The sequence below is a fragment of the Sinocyclocheilus grahami genome, unplaced genomic scaffold, assembly GCF_001515645.1.
Source record: "Sinocyclocheilus grahami isolate Dianchi unplaced genomic scaffold, SAMN03320097.WGS_v1.1 scaffold3.1, whole genome shotgun sequence".
NCBI classification, from domain to species: Eukaryota; Metazoa; Chordata; class Actinopteri; order Cypriniformes; family Cyprinidae; genus Sinocyclocheilus; species Sinocyclocheilus grahami.
The window spans coordinates 7,737,667-7,755,115 of record NW_015505182.1 but is presented as its reverse complement, the minus strand read 5'-3'; the positions used below and the strand labels follow the sequence as shown (position 1 = coordinate 7,755,115).

Below are 17,449 nucleotides of genomic sequence, written 5' to 3'. Positions count from 1 at the left end.
GGGTTGAGTCTGTCTCAGTTTGTTCGGTTTCTTCATGTCACTCCAGACAGACTGAATGATGCTGAGATCAGATCTCTGTGTGGAGCACTGGCTGTTATCAGACTCCTTGTGCAAAAAAAAAAAATCTCAATATTATTATTATTATTGTTATATCAGTGTTAGTCCCACACTGTGTACAATCGCAGTACCTCAGTTGAAGCGGTCGATGTAATGTAACGTCTCTCCATTAAGTTAGTTCAAACTTTGACCTGTGGAGGGCAGTAATACGCCCAGTAGCGTCTACACTGCCGGAAAGATAGAAGAAGAAAACAAACGCAAACCATCAGAGAAGAAGAGCTACAGCAAGCATGTGTTTGTGACCATGTGAGTGGCAGCCAAGCAGCACTAAATTATCTCAAGCAATCCTGAATTATTTCATAAAACAATTCGTTTTATGCTGCATCATGTCGTCTTTCTTTATAAAGAAAAAGGTCATCTCTGCGGCTCCTAATAAAGGAGATTTAAAAAGAAAGGTAAGTTACGTCTACATTTTTTTATTCTCTTTTTAGCTTTCATAATGTTGTTTGATTTAAAAAAAAAAAACGTATATCAATATTATTCTTTTGCATTTCAAGAGTAATGCAGATGATGGCAAAGGCCGATCAAAAAAGTTCAGTAAGCGAATGGATGAAGAAATATCGAGTGACTCAGAAAATGAAAGGTAACTGATCTACTCTAACGTTAACCCAGTTTGTTCTGCTGACTGAACGCTGATGTTATTATCCTTTTCTTTAAAAAAAAACAACAAAAAAAAATCGCCGATGTCTTTCTTCTGCAGTGCTGACCCAAGCAGAAAACAACAGGAAAACGAAGACGACGAGATCGAGGAGACGCCGCAAGAGAAGAAGCTTCGCCTGGCCAAACTCTACCTGGAGCAGCTGAGAGAGGAAGGTTTGTAAGATCTCATGTGAGACTGAACGATCGCCACTGTTGATGAAGAAATATCGAGTGACTCAGAAAATGAAAGGTAACTGATCTACTCTAACGTTAACCCAGTTTGTTCTGCTGACTGAACGCTGATGTTATTATCCTTTTCTTTAAAAAAAAACAACAAAAAAAATCGCCGATGTCTTTCTTCTGCAGTGCTGACCCAAGCAGAAAACAACAGGAAAACGAAGACGACGAGATCGAGGAGACGCCGCAAGAGAAGAAGCTTCGCCTGGCCAAACTCTACCTGGAGCAGCTGAGAGAGGAAGGTTTGTAAGATCTCATGTGAGACTGAACGATCGCCACTGTTCTCTGAACCTGCGCACTCTGTGCTGTCTTTGGCAGAGGACAAGAAAGCCGAGCAGGACTCATTTGAAGCGGACCTCATAGCTGGAAGACTGCAGGACGATGTGGTAGGTCCACCTCAGCTGGGTCTCATCACTAATATTTGAGTTTTTGCTCTCTCTTTTTTCCAGAAAATATTCAGCATAAAACAAGGTATGAATATTTACATTCATTTATCACAGGGATTCCCAAACTGTTTTGTCAGCTGAACCCCTTTGAGCTCAAATATGTCCTTGAATTGCTCCTGAGACTTTAAGTTAATATTTCAATCATTTAACAACTCGTGGTTCATGGTGTTTTAAGTGTTATATTTGGATGTTTTTTTTATTTTTAATGAATTTATTTTTGTTTATGATCTACCCATATATTAATATTTTCAGTTATGGCAAATTAAAGTTGGGTTGCTCTAAGTTGAGTTATTCTAGGGCCGTCAAACGATTAATCGCATACTACAAAAAAAGTTGTTGTTTGCATTATTTATGTGTGTTCTGTGTATATATGAATACACAAATATATATACAGTATATATTTGGAAAATATTGGCATGTTTGTATTTATATTCATATAATTTATATTATATATAAATATATAAACATACAATTTTTCTGAAATATATACATGCATGTGTTAATTATATATATTAAATAAACACATACATATATTATGTAAACAAAAACTTATCGTTTGACAGCACTCAATTATTCATGCTTTTATATTAATACAGAAAGGAGCTGTTTTGTCATATTTCTACCAAATCAAACTCAAAAACATTTAAAATAACTTTCGAAGGACAGATAATGGTTTAAAAATTGTGTATGTGTATTAGCAAATGGCTGCAATATAACAAAGAGTGAAAAATTTAAGGGGCTCTGAATACTTTCCGTACCCACTGTATATATAAAAAAATTAATAACAGTGTATATATATTGGATTCATTGTAAACAAAAGGATACTTAAAAAAATGAAAACTAACCATTACATAAGATATTTTTAATTAACTTGCTCAAAATCTGTTGATTGTCGTTAAAACTGTTATTTTGGAAGATAGTGCTACAGTGAGTGGATTTTTCATCAACTTATTTGAATAAGATTTACAATGATCTCTGTTGTCTCATAATCACATGGTTTTTCTTCATCTTCCTCAGCTGGAACAGAAAGGCAAACTGCAAAGACTGATAGCCAAAGAAGTGAGTGAAGTTTCATTAGCTGCTGTGCATATACCACATCTTGATACGCCACTGTTACTTCCTGTTTCTGACATCACCGTGACGTCTCCTCTAGCTCATAGCTCCAGACCCAGCAGAGATCAGGTTGTTGAGAGGACACAAACTACCTGTCACATGTCTCGTCATCACCCCAGATGAGAAATACATCTTCTCGGCAAGCAAAGACTGCTCCATCATCAAATGTGAGTCTGACAGGTCAACTTCGCTCTGCTTAATGTTATACGTTTTCAGGCATTTCAGCTTGTGTTGTACAGTATGAACTTGAGTCGGTGTGCTGCTAAATGAAAGATGATTATGATCTGCAGGGGAGGTGGAGAGCGGAAAGAAAGCGCAGAAGATCGCAGGAGGACGGAAGGGAACAGAAGCGCGTCATGTGGGACACACCGCTCACGTCCTGTGTATGGCCATATCATCTGATGGGAAATACCTGGTGAGAGCTGGAATTCATTGGGTCATATTATTTATCAGTTTTCTACCAATTAGTTTCGCTTGGTCCATAATTTGAGCCTTGGAATTAAATGGGCTGTATTTTGTGGCAATGTCCTAATATATTCATACCCAAGTGACCAATTTATTGAAATTAATTTAAATATGTTCGATCATTTCTGAAACCAGTATTTTGGTACGTCGAAGGCACGTTTATTGTATGTAATTAATAAAGCAATTAGGACTTCAGCAAGGACACATTAAATTGATAATAAGTGACCGTAAAGACATTTATAATGTTACAAACGATTTCTATTTCAAATACATGCTGTTCTTTTGAACTTTCAATTTATCAAAGACTCCTGTAAAAAATATTTAGCAGCCGAACTGTTTTCAATTGATAATTGATAAATGATGATAATAATAATAAATGTTTCTTGAGCAGAAAATCAGCATATTAGAATGATTTTTGAAGGATCATGTGACACCAAAGACTGAAAATTCATCTGTCATCAGAGGAATAAATTACATTGTAAAATATATTCAAATGAGTGCTGTCAAACGATTAATCGCATCCAAAATAAGTTTTTTTTTTTTATATATATGTTTGTGTACTGTGTATATTTATTACGTATATATAAAAGCACACACATACAGTATATATTTTGAAAATATTTACATGAGTATATATTTATATTCATATCATTTGTTATATATAAATGTTTAATATATAAACATTTCACATTTTTCTTAAATGTATACATGCATGTGTTTGGGTTGTAGTATATACATAATAAATATACACAGTACACACATATATTATGTGAGCAAAAACTTTTATTTTGGATGCGATTAATCGTTTGACGGCACTAATTCAAATAGAAAATATAAAAAAAGTTATTACACGATAATTCTGTTTTTACTATAATATAATACGATTTTATGTTACAGTTTTTGTCAACTAGTTAAAAACTCAAAGCTGGATGCAATTGAATGGGTGTTATTTTCTTTGTTTTATAGGCTAGTGGAGACCTGAATAAACTCATCATGATCTGGGATCCGATGACATGTAAGCATCTGTACAAGTTTAAAGGACACAGAGAGGCTGTATCTGTGAGTAGAACATCTCTAATATAGATTTAGATATTATATTGTGACTTTAGATGATGATCATTTTCTAAATGTTTGCTCACATTTGACTGAATTTGTCTGAACGCTTCTGCTTCGATGCTTCTTCCGCAGGGTTTGGCCTTTAGACGAGGAACTCACACCCTTTACAGCGCGTCACATGACCGCTCGATAAAAGTGTGGAGCGTGGACGAGAACGCTTATGTAGAAACCCTGTAGGTACATCAGCTCCTAAATAAAACAGGAGAATTGCACTCGCTCTTTTTTTCTCAGGTTTCATTTTTATGTTTATTTGTGTCTGTCCTCAGGTTCGGCCATCAAGACATGATCACTGGGTTGGACTGTTTGAGTCGCGAGAGATGTGTGACTGCAGGAGGACGAGACAGGACAGTCCGAGTGTGGAAAATTGCTGAAGAATCACAGCTTGTCTTTCATGGGCACGAGTGCGTTTAAGTTTGTGATCATGACCTTTCTTTAATTATGACCTCAAAATTTGGCCCGGTTAAGTGAACAGTTGAGACTTCATTTATTTTGTCAGTTTTAAGGATTAATTATCTTCACCTCACTGCAAGTAATCATGTTTTTGTCCATGTCTTCTGTTTGTCTGAAGGGGCTCCATTGATTGTATCCAGCTTATTAATGAAGAACACATGGTCACAGGTGGAGATGATGGGTAAGACTTTTTTAATTTAAAGGGATAGTTCACCCAAAAAGGAAAATTGTGTCATTAATTACTCACCCTCATGTTGTTCCAAACCCGTAAGACCTCCATTCATCTTCGGAACACAAATTAAGATATTTTTGATGAAATGTGTGAGCATTCTGATAGCATAGACAGCAACACAACTGGGGTCTCATTTATAAACTTTGTGTACGCACAAAAGGGGCATAGAAATATGCGTACGCAATTTTTCATGCACATATCCGGATTTATAAGAAATAAACTTAGCGTAAATATGTACGCACCGGGAGTGAGAAAAGAACAACGATTTTAAACTCTGTTTTCATGTCAATACACACTTACATTAAAAATTCCACTCTCATTAATGGAGATAAACACTGAAATTAGGCTGCATAAAGTCATAACAAAATTATATGAATTTAGACATTTGTAGTGGATGCTCTTGACCTTTTCCTGTGGTATGCTATGTTTATGACAGCGAGAAGTGCTATAGGTGCACAATAATTCATCTTTAAATTAAACTGCAGATCTCATGTTATGAGAAAATATTTTAGTGAGAACAATGATTATGTGTACTTCCAAATTATGGCAGACACTGCGGGATTTGGTGGTCGAACGGTCCATTGTTCGGTTTGAATAGGACCAATGATAATAACTTACTGTACAACTACAGCTGCACAGAGATGTTAATGGCGTGTGAAGGAATCTCAAAAATATTATGAAAAATACCACTGTATTTGAACACGTTTTACACGTTTCCTTTTTAAAATACTTTGTCAGTGATGCGCCGAGTCAGACAGTCGTATTTACACTGCAATAAATATATGCCTATCTGTTTCCACTAAAAATAGCTAAAAGATGTTCACCTTATCGGCAAAACTGCATACGTTTAATTTGATTTGATTTGATTGTTTAAAACAATTGAAATACAATTTTGGCCAGTGGAAATAAATGAGATCAAATCTATTCTAAAATATTTATCTGATAACTTTTAAACAGTTTTTTTATGTATGTTTTGATATATTTATTCTTAAACATAAGGTTACTGGATGATTTTTAGCAATAAAAATTGTGTATGCAATAAATGCCATTTATAGTCCGTATCTCATATTTCCTTAATGTCTTGTACCTTTGACCATAGACATAATAAAAAAAAAAAGAATTTTATATATATATATATATATATATATAATATTATTTTATATATATATTATATTTTTTAAATGTATTATTATGTCTATGCTTTTGATGGTGTTGAACATAGTGTCACATTGATGGGAATATTCATGGGAATGATATGCAGATGAGGTTATGCATAGTAAAACTAGGTGTTGCAAGCTCCATATATGGTTATTTCAGGGAGGAGTCGGGTTGGAGATGCACAATCTTCCCCTGACTGGGATTTATATACGGATTTTTGCGCAGGTTCTGGCGTACGCCTGGTTTTATAAATCTGAAAACTTTTGTTAAAGCTACGAGAATACTTTTTGTGCGCAGAGAAAAGAGAATATATATATAAAATGTTTTAATATTATGTATGTGTATGTATGTATTTATACACACACACACACACACACACACTTTTAAGCAGGCTAATAAATAATAATAAAAAATTTATTAAATACATTTTGAAGCAGAAATACTTAAAAACCTAGTGTACTTTTTATATTCTAATAAATTAAATCATTATGCATGTAAATATCTCCTTGTATTCCATGAATTTTCATTGCACCCCTAATCTTTTTCTAATGTGCTCCTAATTTTATACATTTCATTTTCACATGTGCTCCTTGGGAAAAAGTAAGCATCAAGCCCTACTTTAATGGATAAATGATTCCATTTCACTCATGCTTTGGTTTTGCACAGCTCTATATCTATTTGGACGGTTAATAAGAAGAAGCCAGTGAGCACAGTGAAGCAAGCCCACGGTAGCCATGGCAACACGGGTCTGGAGCAGCCCTACTGGGTGTCTTCTGTGGCAGCGCTGCACAACTCTGACATCGTGGCATCAGGTGCACACAACACACACACACACACACAACAGCAGGTATCACTCATGGCCAACAAACCCACTGCACTTAAAACTACAACCACCCACAAACTCATTTGCCGTTTGCACACGGTTAGCCGCAAGTGCAATATTACATTTCATAATCTGTCCTCGTTCCACTTTGACCTTGTTCACAAAGCTCTCCGCCTTCTGCATTTCCATACGAGACTGCTCTCCAAACACCTGATTACCATCAACATCATTGTTGTCCCTCCCCAGGCTCCCATAATTCAGCGGTGCAGCTGTGGAAGTGTGGGCAGGGATTCAGAGGCCTGGAGCCGCTCTTCAGCGTCCCTATGGTGAGCAGTTCACATCCATACAGCTCTCTTAGACTGTTTATTGCCCATCTGCTATTGAATCGCATCCTATTGTGTGTGTGGATAAAGCCACGTACTTCATCTGGAGAGGATGAATAATGTATCAGTTCATAATACCACTATTTTTCACATCTCTTACAGTAAGTGTACTTGTAGTATAATCAATGCTAATAAGCTTGTGTTATTTCTCTTTTAGACTGGATTTGTCAACAGTCTGAAGTTCTCAAACTCTGGGAAGTTTCTTGTGGCGGGAGTTGGACAGGAGCACAGGTGAAGTATTTTTAAGCGATGGGAAGTAGTAATTTTGCAGTTAGCTGCATCTGATGATTGACAGAAATTGTCATTTTATATAGTGTCATTTACAAAATCAAATAATTATTTTGTAATAACAATAGTAAATGCACATCAAATATTCTTTAGTAAATTGGAAGTTTTGGTCATTATTTAAGTGTTTAATTATATATATTATAACAGCCATTGGTCTTTAAATATTGGTGTTTATCAATTGTATTGGCCATTAAAAAATTTCTTCACATAATGTTGAGTTTGTTCTTTAGGAGTTTTATTTTGCTGTTATATTGATAACGATTGTGTTCAGCTAACAATCACTAAATAAAGATATTCAAATGTAGATCCTTTTTTTGTCTTCCAAGTGCACCTTTGAATTTTTAATTTATTAATATATTATAATATTAATATTTCATTTTTTACTTTTTTACTTTTTTTATATTCAATTGTTAATCCTAATGCCATGTACTTTTAAGGGCTGAATTTTATTCAGTAAGACTGTACTACCACTAGATGGCACAAATGTGAAGTGAATTGGTTCTTGCACAGCATTTACACATTTCATCATGTTGACATTAAGTTCAGTGTATCTTTTTTCATCTTTTTCAGATTGGGCCGATGGTGGAGAATAAAGGAAGCTAGGAATGGAATATATATCATTCCTCTTAAAAGACAAGCTCAAGAGCAAGAAGTTGTCCAGTAATGTGGTTTCATCTAGGACTTGAATTTGGTATCGGAAAACTATTGGTTGCTTTGGACTTTGGATTTGTTTCTTTCTTTTGTTAATATGTCAGAACATGATGTAAAAGAGGAGCTTTTGATTAAATGTCTACGGAGTTCATCTGTTTTGCTGCTCGTTATGTCCAGAGCTCTATATACAAGCTCAAATTGGTTATTAGTGGGATAGTCCTTACATTTGTAACTTAAATGAAATGCATTTATTGATTAATCTGTGAGCCAAATGAAGACTTCAGGTATTTTTTTAAGAAATCATTTATTTACATATATTACAAGTATAACACTGACCGGTTCACCAAAGTTCACATTAAAACATTTGTATCGTTACCGACTTTTTTCAAAACTGACCACTAAGAAATTAATGCAAGTTCAAAAAAGGGAAATACAGATTATAGTTAGTTTTTTTCCCATCTTGCAATGACAACTAAACTATTCCATGACGACCAAACATGAGACTTTTTACCACAACACTAAAAGGACGACAAACTCATCTCCAAATTAAATTGGACTATCACCAAACTAAAACGAGAAATTGTTTACAGTCTCCCATTTACTGAGAATGCAGCATCTAAAATCACATACCCTGGGGTACATAAACAATTTTAATATATTTTGTGCAAGTCTCATTGGTGCCGAAGGTCCTGTGGTTGCAGTAAATCACGAGACTTAAACATTCGAATATCATGCTTTCCCCAACAACAACTTGTTGAATTCGAACAAAATGCAGTTATAAAGACTGAGAACTCAAAAGTCTACTGTTAACATTACTTAAGACTAGTCAATATCTTTTGTAGTGTACATAAATCAGGGACACATAATGCCAAGTCTAGTTTCAGCATCATGTTTTCTCAAAATAGCTTCCATTCCTGTTGTCAAGTGGCTTTAAATCTACTAGACTAGCACATGGATTTATAATCACATTTACAATGGTCCTTGTTCTTCCCAAGCTCTTGATCATAAGGAAAAGCTTTATTGTGTAATTGAAAGACAAAGACATGCTTTGTCGAGATAGAGGTGACCGCAGGATCATTTGGGACATCTTTTTTTTTTAGATTTCAGATCAGGAGATGAACTGCGATTGACTGTAAGTACTCGATTAGAGTGAGGAAAAGTCTAAGAAATTGCATTCAACTCCTGATTTTGATGATGAGATAGAAAATTGGCCCCATCTTGCTTAAATTCATCTTCACAATGATGATGTTGTAGAGTCCACCACCTCTCGCCCGTTACACACGGTTGGCACTATAGTAGAGGCCGAAGCTGTGGAAATTGTTTGGTTTTAAATTGTTGGTCAGAAAAAGGCAAATAAAGGAAATGACCGGTAAACCTTGGCTCGAGTTTTAGGAGTGAATGTGGCTACCTTGTGAGTAGGTGGAGCTCTGTGCGGTAACTGTTGTGGAGAATCGGTTGTCTTTGGCCCTCAGAGTAGTCACATTCTTCTGAGGCTGAAAAAGGATAATGTGGATTTTGGGAGCAAAGAGGCAGCCGAGAACCACAGAGCCGCTCAGACTGACAGAGATGCACATGGTAGTGGTCTGCACCTGTATCAGGGTGAAGAGGTTTTTAAACATGTTTAGATACGTGTGTCTTTTACTGAATACTTGGGCAACTCTGTTCAAAGCTTTAATGTCACTCTCCAGAAAACCAACCTTGGTCAGATTTCACCAAATTAATATATTTGCATAAACAAATTGAGGTGAAATATGACCTGTTTTTGATTGAACTGCATTTTGTATTCATTTTTACCACTGTTTACTTTGCATCTCCCATATACCAAGGTACAAAGTGATTACTAAATTCGTGTTCCATTGTATTTACATTGGTACTTCAAAGAATGCCATAGAAATACCAAGAGACATGTCCAAAAATATGGTAATTATCATAGTATTATGTCCGAATTACATTTGGTAAGACCAAATATAGTACTTGTTGTTGTTTTAGTGTATGGTTGTATATATGATATATCAGTGTTATAAAGTCATCTTTGTGAGATTTAAAGTCCAATAGTGAGATACTGGTGAGAAATAGTCACATTTGTGATACTTAAACTCATTTGTGAGACTGTGAGATATAAAGTTACTATTGTAAGAAACAAAGTAGCAGTTATGAGACATAAAGCCACAACTGGGAGATCCAAAGTTGCAATTATAAGCAGTAAAGTCAGAATATCCTTTTATAAGGCAAAAACAGGCTTCCATGGGCTGTCTCATTTTGAAGGCTGCGCCCTCTGGAGATCACATTTGTCAGCATACCTCATCAAGGATGTCTCATTTCAGAAAAAATAACCATCATAAAATTGACTAATTCCTTGTGAGGTATAAACTATTGTAATTTCTTTCTCACTTTGAAATGTAATGGCTACTTGACAGCCTCAGTGATGTAGGCGGCCGACAAATGTGACCTTCGGAGGGCGCAGCCTTCAAATTAGACACAGCAATTTACCCTTTGCAAAGACCCACCCCCCCTTAGCTCTTGCTGTGTCGACAAGCCATGTGGCTTAAGCCACACATCACGTTCTCGTGCAGTTAAAATATACATTGCCGTGCAAAGAGGAAACTAAACAATGCACCAACAGACAAGACAGAGCAGGTTACTTTTAATTTTGTCTCTTTTTTTTTCAAAAAATTCAAACAATAAATACCGTTTTGTTGCTCTTTAATGTACCGTGACAGATCGCTGTAGCGTCTCAGTTCAAGCGGCACGTGAACCGATCGTTTTTCATATTTACTTAAAGCACAAAATAAACATGAACATCAGAAGGTATTTTATTTCAACCGCAGAAATATATCAGTACACACTATTTTTCAAGTTTAAGTCCACTGAAGTTCATCTACTCTCCTGACTGATTTGTTTGTGAGACAAAATGGTGGATTCGTCGTTACGATTGATCAGATCGCCTGTCAATCAAATTCCCTGCAAAGGGTCAATTGGGAGATCACATTTGTCAGCATACCTCATCAAGGATGTCTCATTTCAGAAAAAATAACCATCATAAAATTGACTAATTCCTTGTGAGGTATAAACTATTGTAATTTCTTTCTCACTTTGAAATGTCATGGCTACTTGACAGCCTCAGTGATGTAGGCGGCCGACAAATGTGACCTTCGGTGCAGCCTTCAAATTAGACAGCAATTTACCCTTTGCAAAGACCCACCCCCCCTTAGCTCTTGCTGTGTCGACAAGCCATGTGGCTTAAGCCACACATCACGTTCTCGTGCAGTTAAAATATACATTGCCGTGCAAAGAGGAAACTAAACAATGCACCAACAGACAAGACGGAGCAGGTTACTTTTAATTTTGTCTCTCTTTTTTTTTCAAAAAATTCAAACAATAAATACCGTTTTGTTGCTCTTTAATGTGCCGTGACAGATCGCTGTAGCGTCTCAGTTCAAGCGGCACGTGAACCGATCGTTTTTCATATTTACTTAAAGCACAAAATAAACATGAACATCAGAAGGTATTTTATTTCAACCGCAGAAATATATCAGTACACACTATTTTTCAAGTTTAAGTCCACTGAAGTTCATCTACTCTCCTGACTGATTTGTTTGTGAGACAAAATGGTGGATTCGTCGTTACGATTGATCAGATCGCCTGTCAATCAAATTCCCTGCGAAGGGTCAATTGTTTTTCCTTACTATTTACTCCAGAGCAGTGGTTCCTGGTCCTGGGCACCCCCATTCTGCACATTTTGTGTGTCTCCCTTATTTAACACACATGATTCAGATCATCAGATTATTAAGAGAGGGCTCGATGAACTCCCTTATCCGAGTGTATCAGATAAGGGAGACAAAATGTGCAGAGCAGGGCTCCCCAGGACCAGGATTGAGAACCACTGCTCCAGAGATCTTCAACCCTGTTGTTGGAGACCCACTGTCCTACAAAGTTCTGCAAATCGTTAACCCTAATAAAACACACCTGAACTAGTTAATCAAAGTCTTCAGGATCAGTTGGAAATCACAGGCAGGTGTGTTGAAGCAGGTTGGAAATTTTATGCATGAAGTGGGTCTTCAGGAGTAGGGCTTCTAGTTTATTCAGACAGAGAACATCCCAAGCCAAAAAGTAACCAATTTTGCTTCAAAGGTGGTGATATCAATCTTTTAAATCTGTTTCCTGACCTTTAACCTCTAGGACCCATCTCTTCCCACTCTAAAGGTTAACTGACTGACACTATATAGCACTCCAGCAGCACTGATGTTGACAGCACCAAACTGATTTAGATATAACTCTCTGCATAGTGTGATTGTGTGGTAAAATTGTTTGCTGTTGGAGTGCAGGGATTGCCACTCTCAGCCAGGGGGCATTCTTAATGAACGTGTTTACCGTGTCACTAACTGAGCTCTGACATCTCTCGCCCCACAGCGATGAGATTCTCCTTATAACATGAGACAGGCAGCCCCCATCCCTCAGATTGTGTTTCTATATCGACTAGACATTCACATCCCTGTGCTGTGTTTGAGCTGGCACAGTGAGTTTGTCTGGTTAAAAGAGCCAGAGGCCAGCTCTAAAAGTAATCTCATGTTTGGTGTCATGACTTGCAAAAAACTTTCAAAAAAGACTGAACTGACTCGAGTTATATGAGGGTGACCATACATGCCATTTTCCCAGGACACATCCTGGCCAGGATTTCTATATTGCCTAAAATATCTAGGTTTTGGCTTTGTTTGCGTGTGCAGACCAATCGGTGTATGACATCAAAATACCTCGAGAGCATTTTGAAAGCATAAGGAACCGTCTGTATGGTATTTTGATGTCATACACCGATCGGTCTGCACACGCAAACAAAGCCAAAACCTAGATATTTTAGGCAATATAGAAATCCTGGCCAGGACGCGTCCTGGGAAAATGGCACGTATGGTCACCCTAAGTTATATGAGAAGACAGAATCTTAAAAATATGTTTTAAAATGTCTGTCAACTGTTTCTGTTTTCTGAGTAAGCAAAATCATAGAACCACCCCTTTTTTGCTGCTTTTTGTAATTAGCATTATCATTATCTCCTTAAACACAATCAAGCCTTTTTGCCCTTTGATAGTTGGGTATTCACTGCATAGTCTGATAAACCTACTTATTACTACTTTTTCATGTTTTGCTTTTTGTTACAATTCACAAGAAAACTGTAGATATACATTTAGATCAGTGTGCGGAGATTTGTATCTCTCTAGTATAAGTAATCACAGTAAAGACAGTCTCATGTAGCCAGACATTTATCTACTGGAATAAAGTTTGGTCCATTTTGTAGCTTGTAACTGCATACAAACATTAAAAAATATTTGACATACATTGACCTTATGTGCCTTTTAGAAGCTTGTCTATGTAAAATAGATCAGTGTTTCCCACTCCTTGTCCTGGAATACCCCCAACACTGCACACTGTCTCCCTAATGTAGGGACTGCTCAGATCTGCTCTTTGAGGTCCACTATCCTGCAGAGTGTTGTTCCATCCTTAATTAAACACAACTGAACAAGCTAAATAAGGTCTTCAGAATTATTTGTAAATTACAGGCAGATGTGTTTGATCAAGGTTGGAACTAAATTCTGCAAGACCGTGGAGCTCCAGAAAAATAATTTAAGAACTCTGCCATAATATCTTATTAATCCAGTAGTGTCCAATCCTGCTCCTGGAGGGCTACTTCTTGCAAAATTCAGCTCCAACCCTAATTAAACACCTGAAGTACCTAATCAATGTCTTTAGGATTACTAGAAACCTCTAAACAGATGTGTCAGGGCAAATTAGTGCTAAATTTTGCAAGAAGGTAGCATTCCTGGAGCAGGATTGGACATCCCTAGCCTAATCAGCAAGCCTGATTTAACATATAATTTCTTTAGAAGAAACTGCAAATATTGGGTCCAGGAGTGGGGCTGGGAACCACTGAAATAGATATTACTACTATAGACTAGCATATACCTTCAAACTTGTTTCTACCTATATGTTCTACTTACTCTGTAGTCACTAGCAGTGACGTAGAAGATGGGCTGAAAGGCCAGCCAGATGATGCAGGTGGTGTACATGGTGAAGCCAATGAACTTGGCCTCGTTGAAATTCTCTGGACACTTCCTGGTCTTGAAGGCATAGAAGGTGCAGAGGATGATGAGGATGCAGTTGTAGGTGAGGGACACCAGCATGCTCGAGTCCAGGCTGTTACATTTTAGAGTCACCACATCTCTCCGGTCTGGACCCACCTCTTTCCTCACCCCCGGTGCCTCAACCAGCAGCCAGATAAGAGCAACCAACAGTTGTGCGGAGATCAGTGCGGCACAAATTGCTACTTGAGAGGCAGGGCTGATAAAGCGTGGTCGTTGGGCACTGTCCCTTGCCCCTCCAAAGATCCGAGCAATCCTGTTGGTCTTCGTCAGCAAAGCTGAGTAGCAAACAGCAAAGGAGGTGCCAAGGCCAAGACGTCGCAGGGTGCACACAAACGACGAAGGTTTGGCAATGTAAATGAAGGTCATGGCATAGCACAGGAGCACACCAAACAGCAGGATGTATGAAAGTTCTCGACCGCTAGCTTTTACCACCGGAGTGTCGTTGTTTCGCAAGAAAACCCCAGCCACGGCAAGCGTGCACAGCATCCCCAGACAGGCAATAGTGACGGGTCCTACTGCCCATGCATCTGACCAGTGGATATACTCCTCTGGAAGCTCATAGCACCCCGTCAGGTTAGCAAGGGGCCATTCTCCAAATCCACAGTCCATACAGGTAAACTCGTCTAGGAGATATTGGTGGGGTTGGCATGGAATGCAAATCCAACAACACACGTCCCCAGGCTGCATGCTTTTAGCTTCATTGGGTTGGCATGGATCACTGCACTGGGATGTGGGAACTACTCCACCAGACCAAGGCACCAGACTGGTATTGAGCACCAAGCCTTGTGCCCAGTAGCCTACCTTGCGGTAGGCAAACTTGTTTTCCTCTTGGCGGTAGTGAAAGATGTTGTAGCGACCCAAGCTGTCACCTAATGAGGTGAACCGGACCACATTCTCAGTGTCAGCAGGTCTGAAAGGGGCTGAAAAATGTTTAAAGACATTAGAGTACATTCTGTAGCGGCTGGAAGCTATAGAGTGTGTGCGACTTTAATTTGTTCAAAAGTGATTGTGCAATTTATCTCAAGTCAGAAGCTAATGTGATTGATGTAATGTTAGCTAATCTCTCAAATGTATTTCTCAACTAAAAGATGTAATCTGTTAAAACAACATTCCGTGAATCAGTATATTGTCCAAGGTCTGACAAACTGATTATCCTCTTTGAGATTGCATTCTGTTAGAAACCAATTGGAGCTCTGATAATTTGATAAAGAATGTTTAATGTCTGTAAATGTAATAATATCTGATACTTTCGGTGGGAGACAACAACATGAGTGGCAAAGGAAGATTCAGTGCATTGAGACTCTATAATTTGTTAGATCGAATTTTGGGTAGATAATTCAAGAGCTTCTTCGCTTGGGAAGGTATGCTCTATTGCAAGAAATATTGCAAGAAATTATATAAAATTGGTCGTTAAGTCTACTCACCATCAAACTTAGTCTTGAGAATAAACTCCCGGTAGAATCTCTTCCCATTGCCTGGCTTCATGGCATCGCAGACCTTTGTGGTATTGGGGCACACAGCTTGTCGCATGTTGTGTAGGGCATAGGCCATTGCATAGACTGCATTCACCACAAACATGATCTTTGATTCTGGCTTAAATGACCCATCCCTCAGGCTATTACTGGCACAGCCGTGTTCGTGTAGACGGCAGCCAAACCTGTGCTCCCAGAATTCCCTAAACCATGGGTTCCGTGTGTTCAGCTCCGGTGTTAGCTTGGTAAAATAGTCCTCAAACTCCCTGATGGAGTATGAGGCAAGCTCAATGGTGAAAGCCCCGTTAGCAGCCTTCTCGCTGCCATGGACTACGCTTTCCTGCGCTCCCCAGCCATCACTGGCCACCCAAATGAAGGTAGCATTCATCCTAGCCGCGGCAGTGAGCAGTTCCCTTGCATCTTCACTTCGGGTGAAGAGGATCACCACTTTGGCATTGGCTTTTTGCTGGAGTGAGCGAATAACATTTTCGTAATTTCCTCTGTTTACTGAACGGCTGACTTTTACTGAAGTTGCGATGCAGATTTGGCGTACTCTGGCTTCTTGTTGAAACGCATCAATACCCGTCTCACCGTAGTCTCCCTCTGAGGCTACAGTGGAAACGTAGGTCCAGTTGAAGTACTGTAGGATCTCAGCAATGGCTTTAGCTTGATAGAAGTCTGGTGGGACAGTTCGGGCAAAATAATCATAACGGGATTTGTCACTGAGCTTGGCACTCGTGGAAGCATAGCTTATCTGTGGAATCTGGAAGAGTCTAAGAAGGTTTGCCACCTGCAAAGAATAAAAAAATTATTGATCATTAAGCAGTAATACTTTTGTATATTGCTATTTTAACCAACCATTTTACTACACTTTGCATAGACCTGAGATTTTTTTTTAAATGTAGCTTTGGCAGTTGTTTCATTAAATGAATTATGCATATATATATATATATATATATATATATATATATACTTTTTTTTTTTAAGCATCTATTAACAATGTAAATTGTAGAAAATGTAAAAAAACATTTACATTTCTGTTCATTGCCAACTCTCTGTGTTTGTCAATAGCGCCATGCTAAAGGGATAGTTCACCAAGAATGAAAATTCTGTCATTAATTACTCACCCTCATGTCGTTCCAAACCCGTAAGACCTTCATTCATCTTCGGAACACAAATTAAGATATTTTTGATGAAATCCGAGAGCTTTCTGACCTAACAATGTAAATTGTAGAAAATGTAAAAAAACATTTACATTTCTGTTCATTGCCAGCTCTCTGTGTTTGTCAATAGCGCCATGCTAAAGGGATAGTTCACCAAGAATGAAAATTCTGTCATTAATTACTCACCCTCATGTCGTTCCAAACCCGTAAGACCTTCATTCATCTTCGGAACACAAATTAAGATATTTTTGATGAAATCCGAGAGCTTTCTGACCCTCCACAGACAGCAAGGGAACTACCACGATCAAGGCACAGAAATGTAGAAAGGACATCATTAAAATGGTCCATGTGACATCAGTGGTTCAACCATAATGTTATGAAGCTACGAGAATACTTTTTGTATGCAAAGAAAAAAAATAACGACATTATTCAACAATTCAACTCTCGGATTTCATTTAAAAAAAAAAAATCTTAATTTGTGTTCTGAAGATGAAGGTCTTACGGGATTGGAACGACATGAGGGTAAGTAATGAATGACAGAATTTTCATTTTTGGGTGAACTAT

General features: G+C 37.8%; 2 protein-coding genes across 3 annotated transcripts in view; one reads left to right on the top strand and one right to left on the bottom strand.

Annotated features, from left to right (window-relative positions):
* The first annotated feature begins 307 nt into the window (after window positions 1-307).
* On the top strand, window positions 308-8,238 carry LOC107576240 (ribosomal RNA processing 9, U3 small nucleolar RNA binding protein). Of its 2 annotated transcripts, none has more exons than XM_016262542.1 (15): window positions 308-512; window positions 615-700; window positions 818-930; window positions 1,312-1,379; window positions 2,457-2,498; window positions 2,593-2,719; window positions 2,843-2,967; window positions 3,984-4,076; window positions 4,206-4,306; window positions 4,400-4,534; window positions 4,702-4,764; window positions 6,640-6,785; window positions 7,043-7,122; window positions 7,337-7,410; window positions 8,038-8,238. In XM_016262542.1, exons 1-15 carry the CDS (start codon window positions 444-446, stop codon window positions 8,129-8,131), a joined length of 1,416 nt encoding a protein of 471 aa, XP_016118028.1. In that variant the 5' UTR covers window positions 308-443; the 3' UTR covers window positions 8,132-8,238. The 2 variants fall into 2 exon arrangements, with proteins under 2 accessions (XP_016118028.1, XP_016117975.1); XM_016262489.1 differs by having other exon boundaries at window positions 6,640-6,788; window positions 7,037-7,122.
* A 968-nt stretch (window positions 8,239-9,206) lies between these two features.
* LOC107575639 (metabotropic glutamate receptor 2-like) overlaps window positions 9,207-17,449 on the bottom strand; it is a 25,433-nt gene continuing 17,190 nt past the window's right edge. The window contains exons 4-7 of the mRNA XM_016262031.1: window positions 15,675-16,512; window positions 14,107-15,170; window positions 9,527-9,707; window positions 9,207-9,426 (exon numbers count right to left, since the gene is read on the bottom strand). Of these exons, the coding sequence (XP_016117517.1) occupies window positions 9,353-9,426; window positions 9,527-9,707; window positions 14,107-15,170; window positions 15,675-16,512 (2,157 nt within the window). The 3' untranslated portion in view covers window positions 9,207-9,352. The remainder of the gene's footprint in view (window positions 9,427-9,526; window positions 9,708-14,106; window positions 15,171-15,674; window positions 16,513-17,449) is intronic.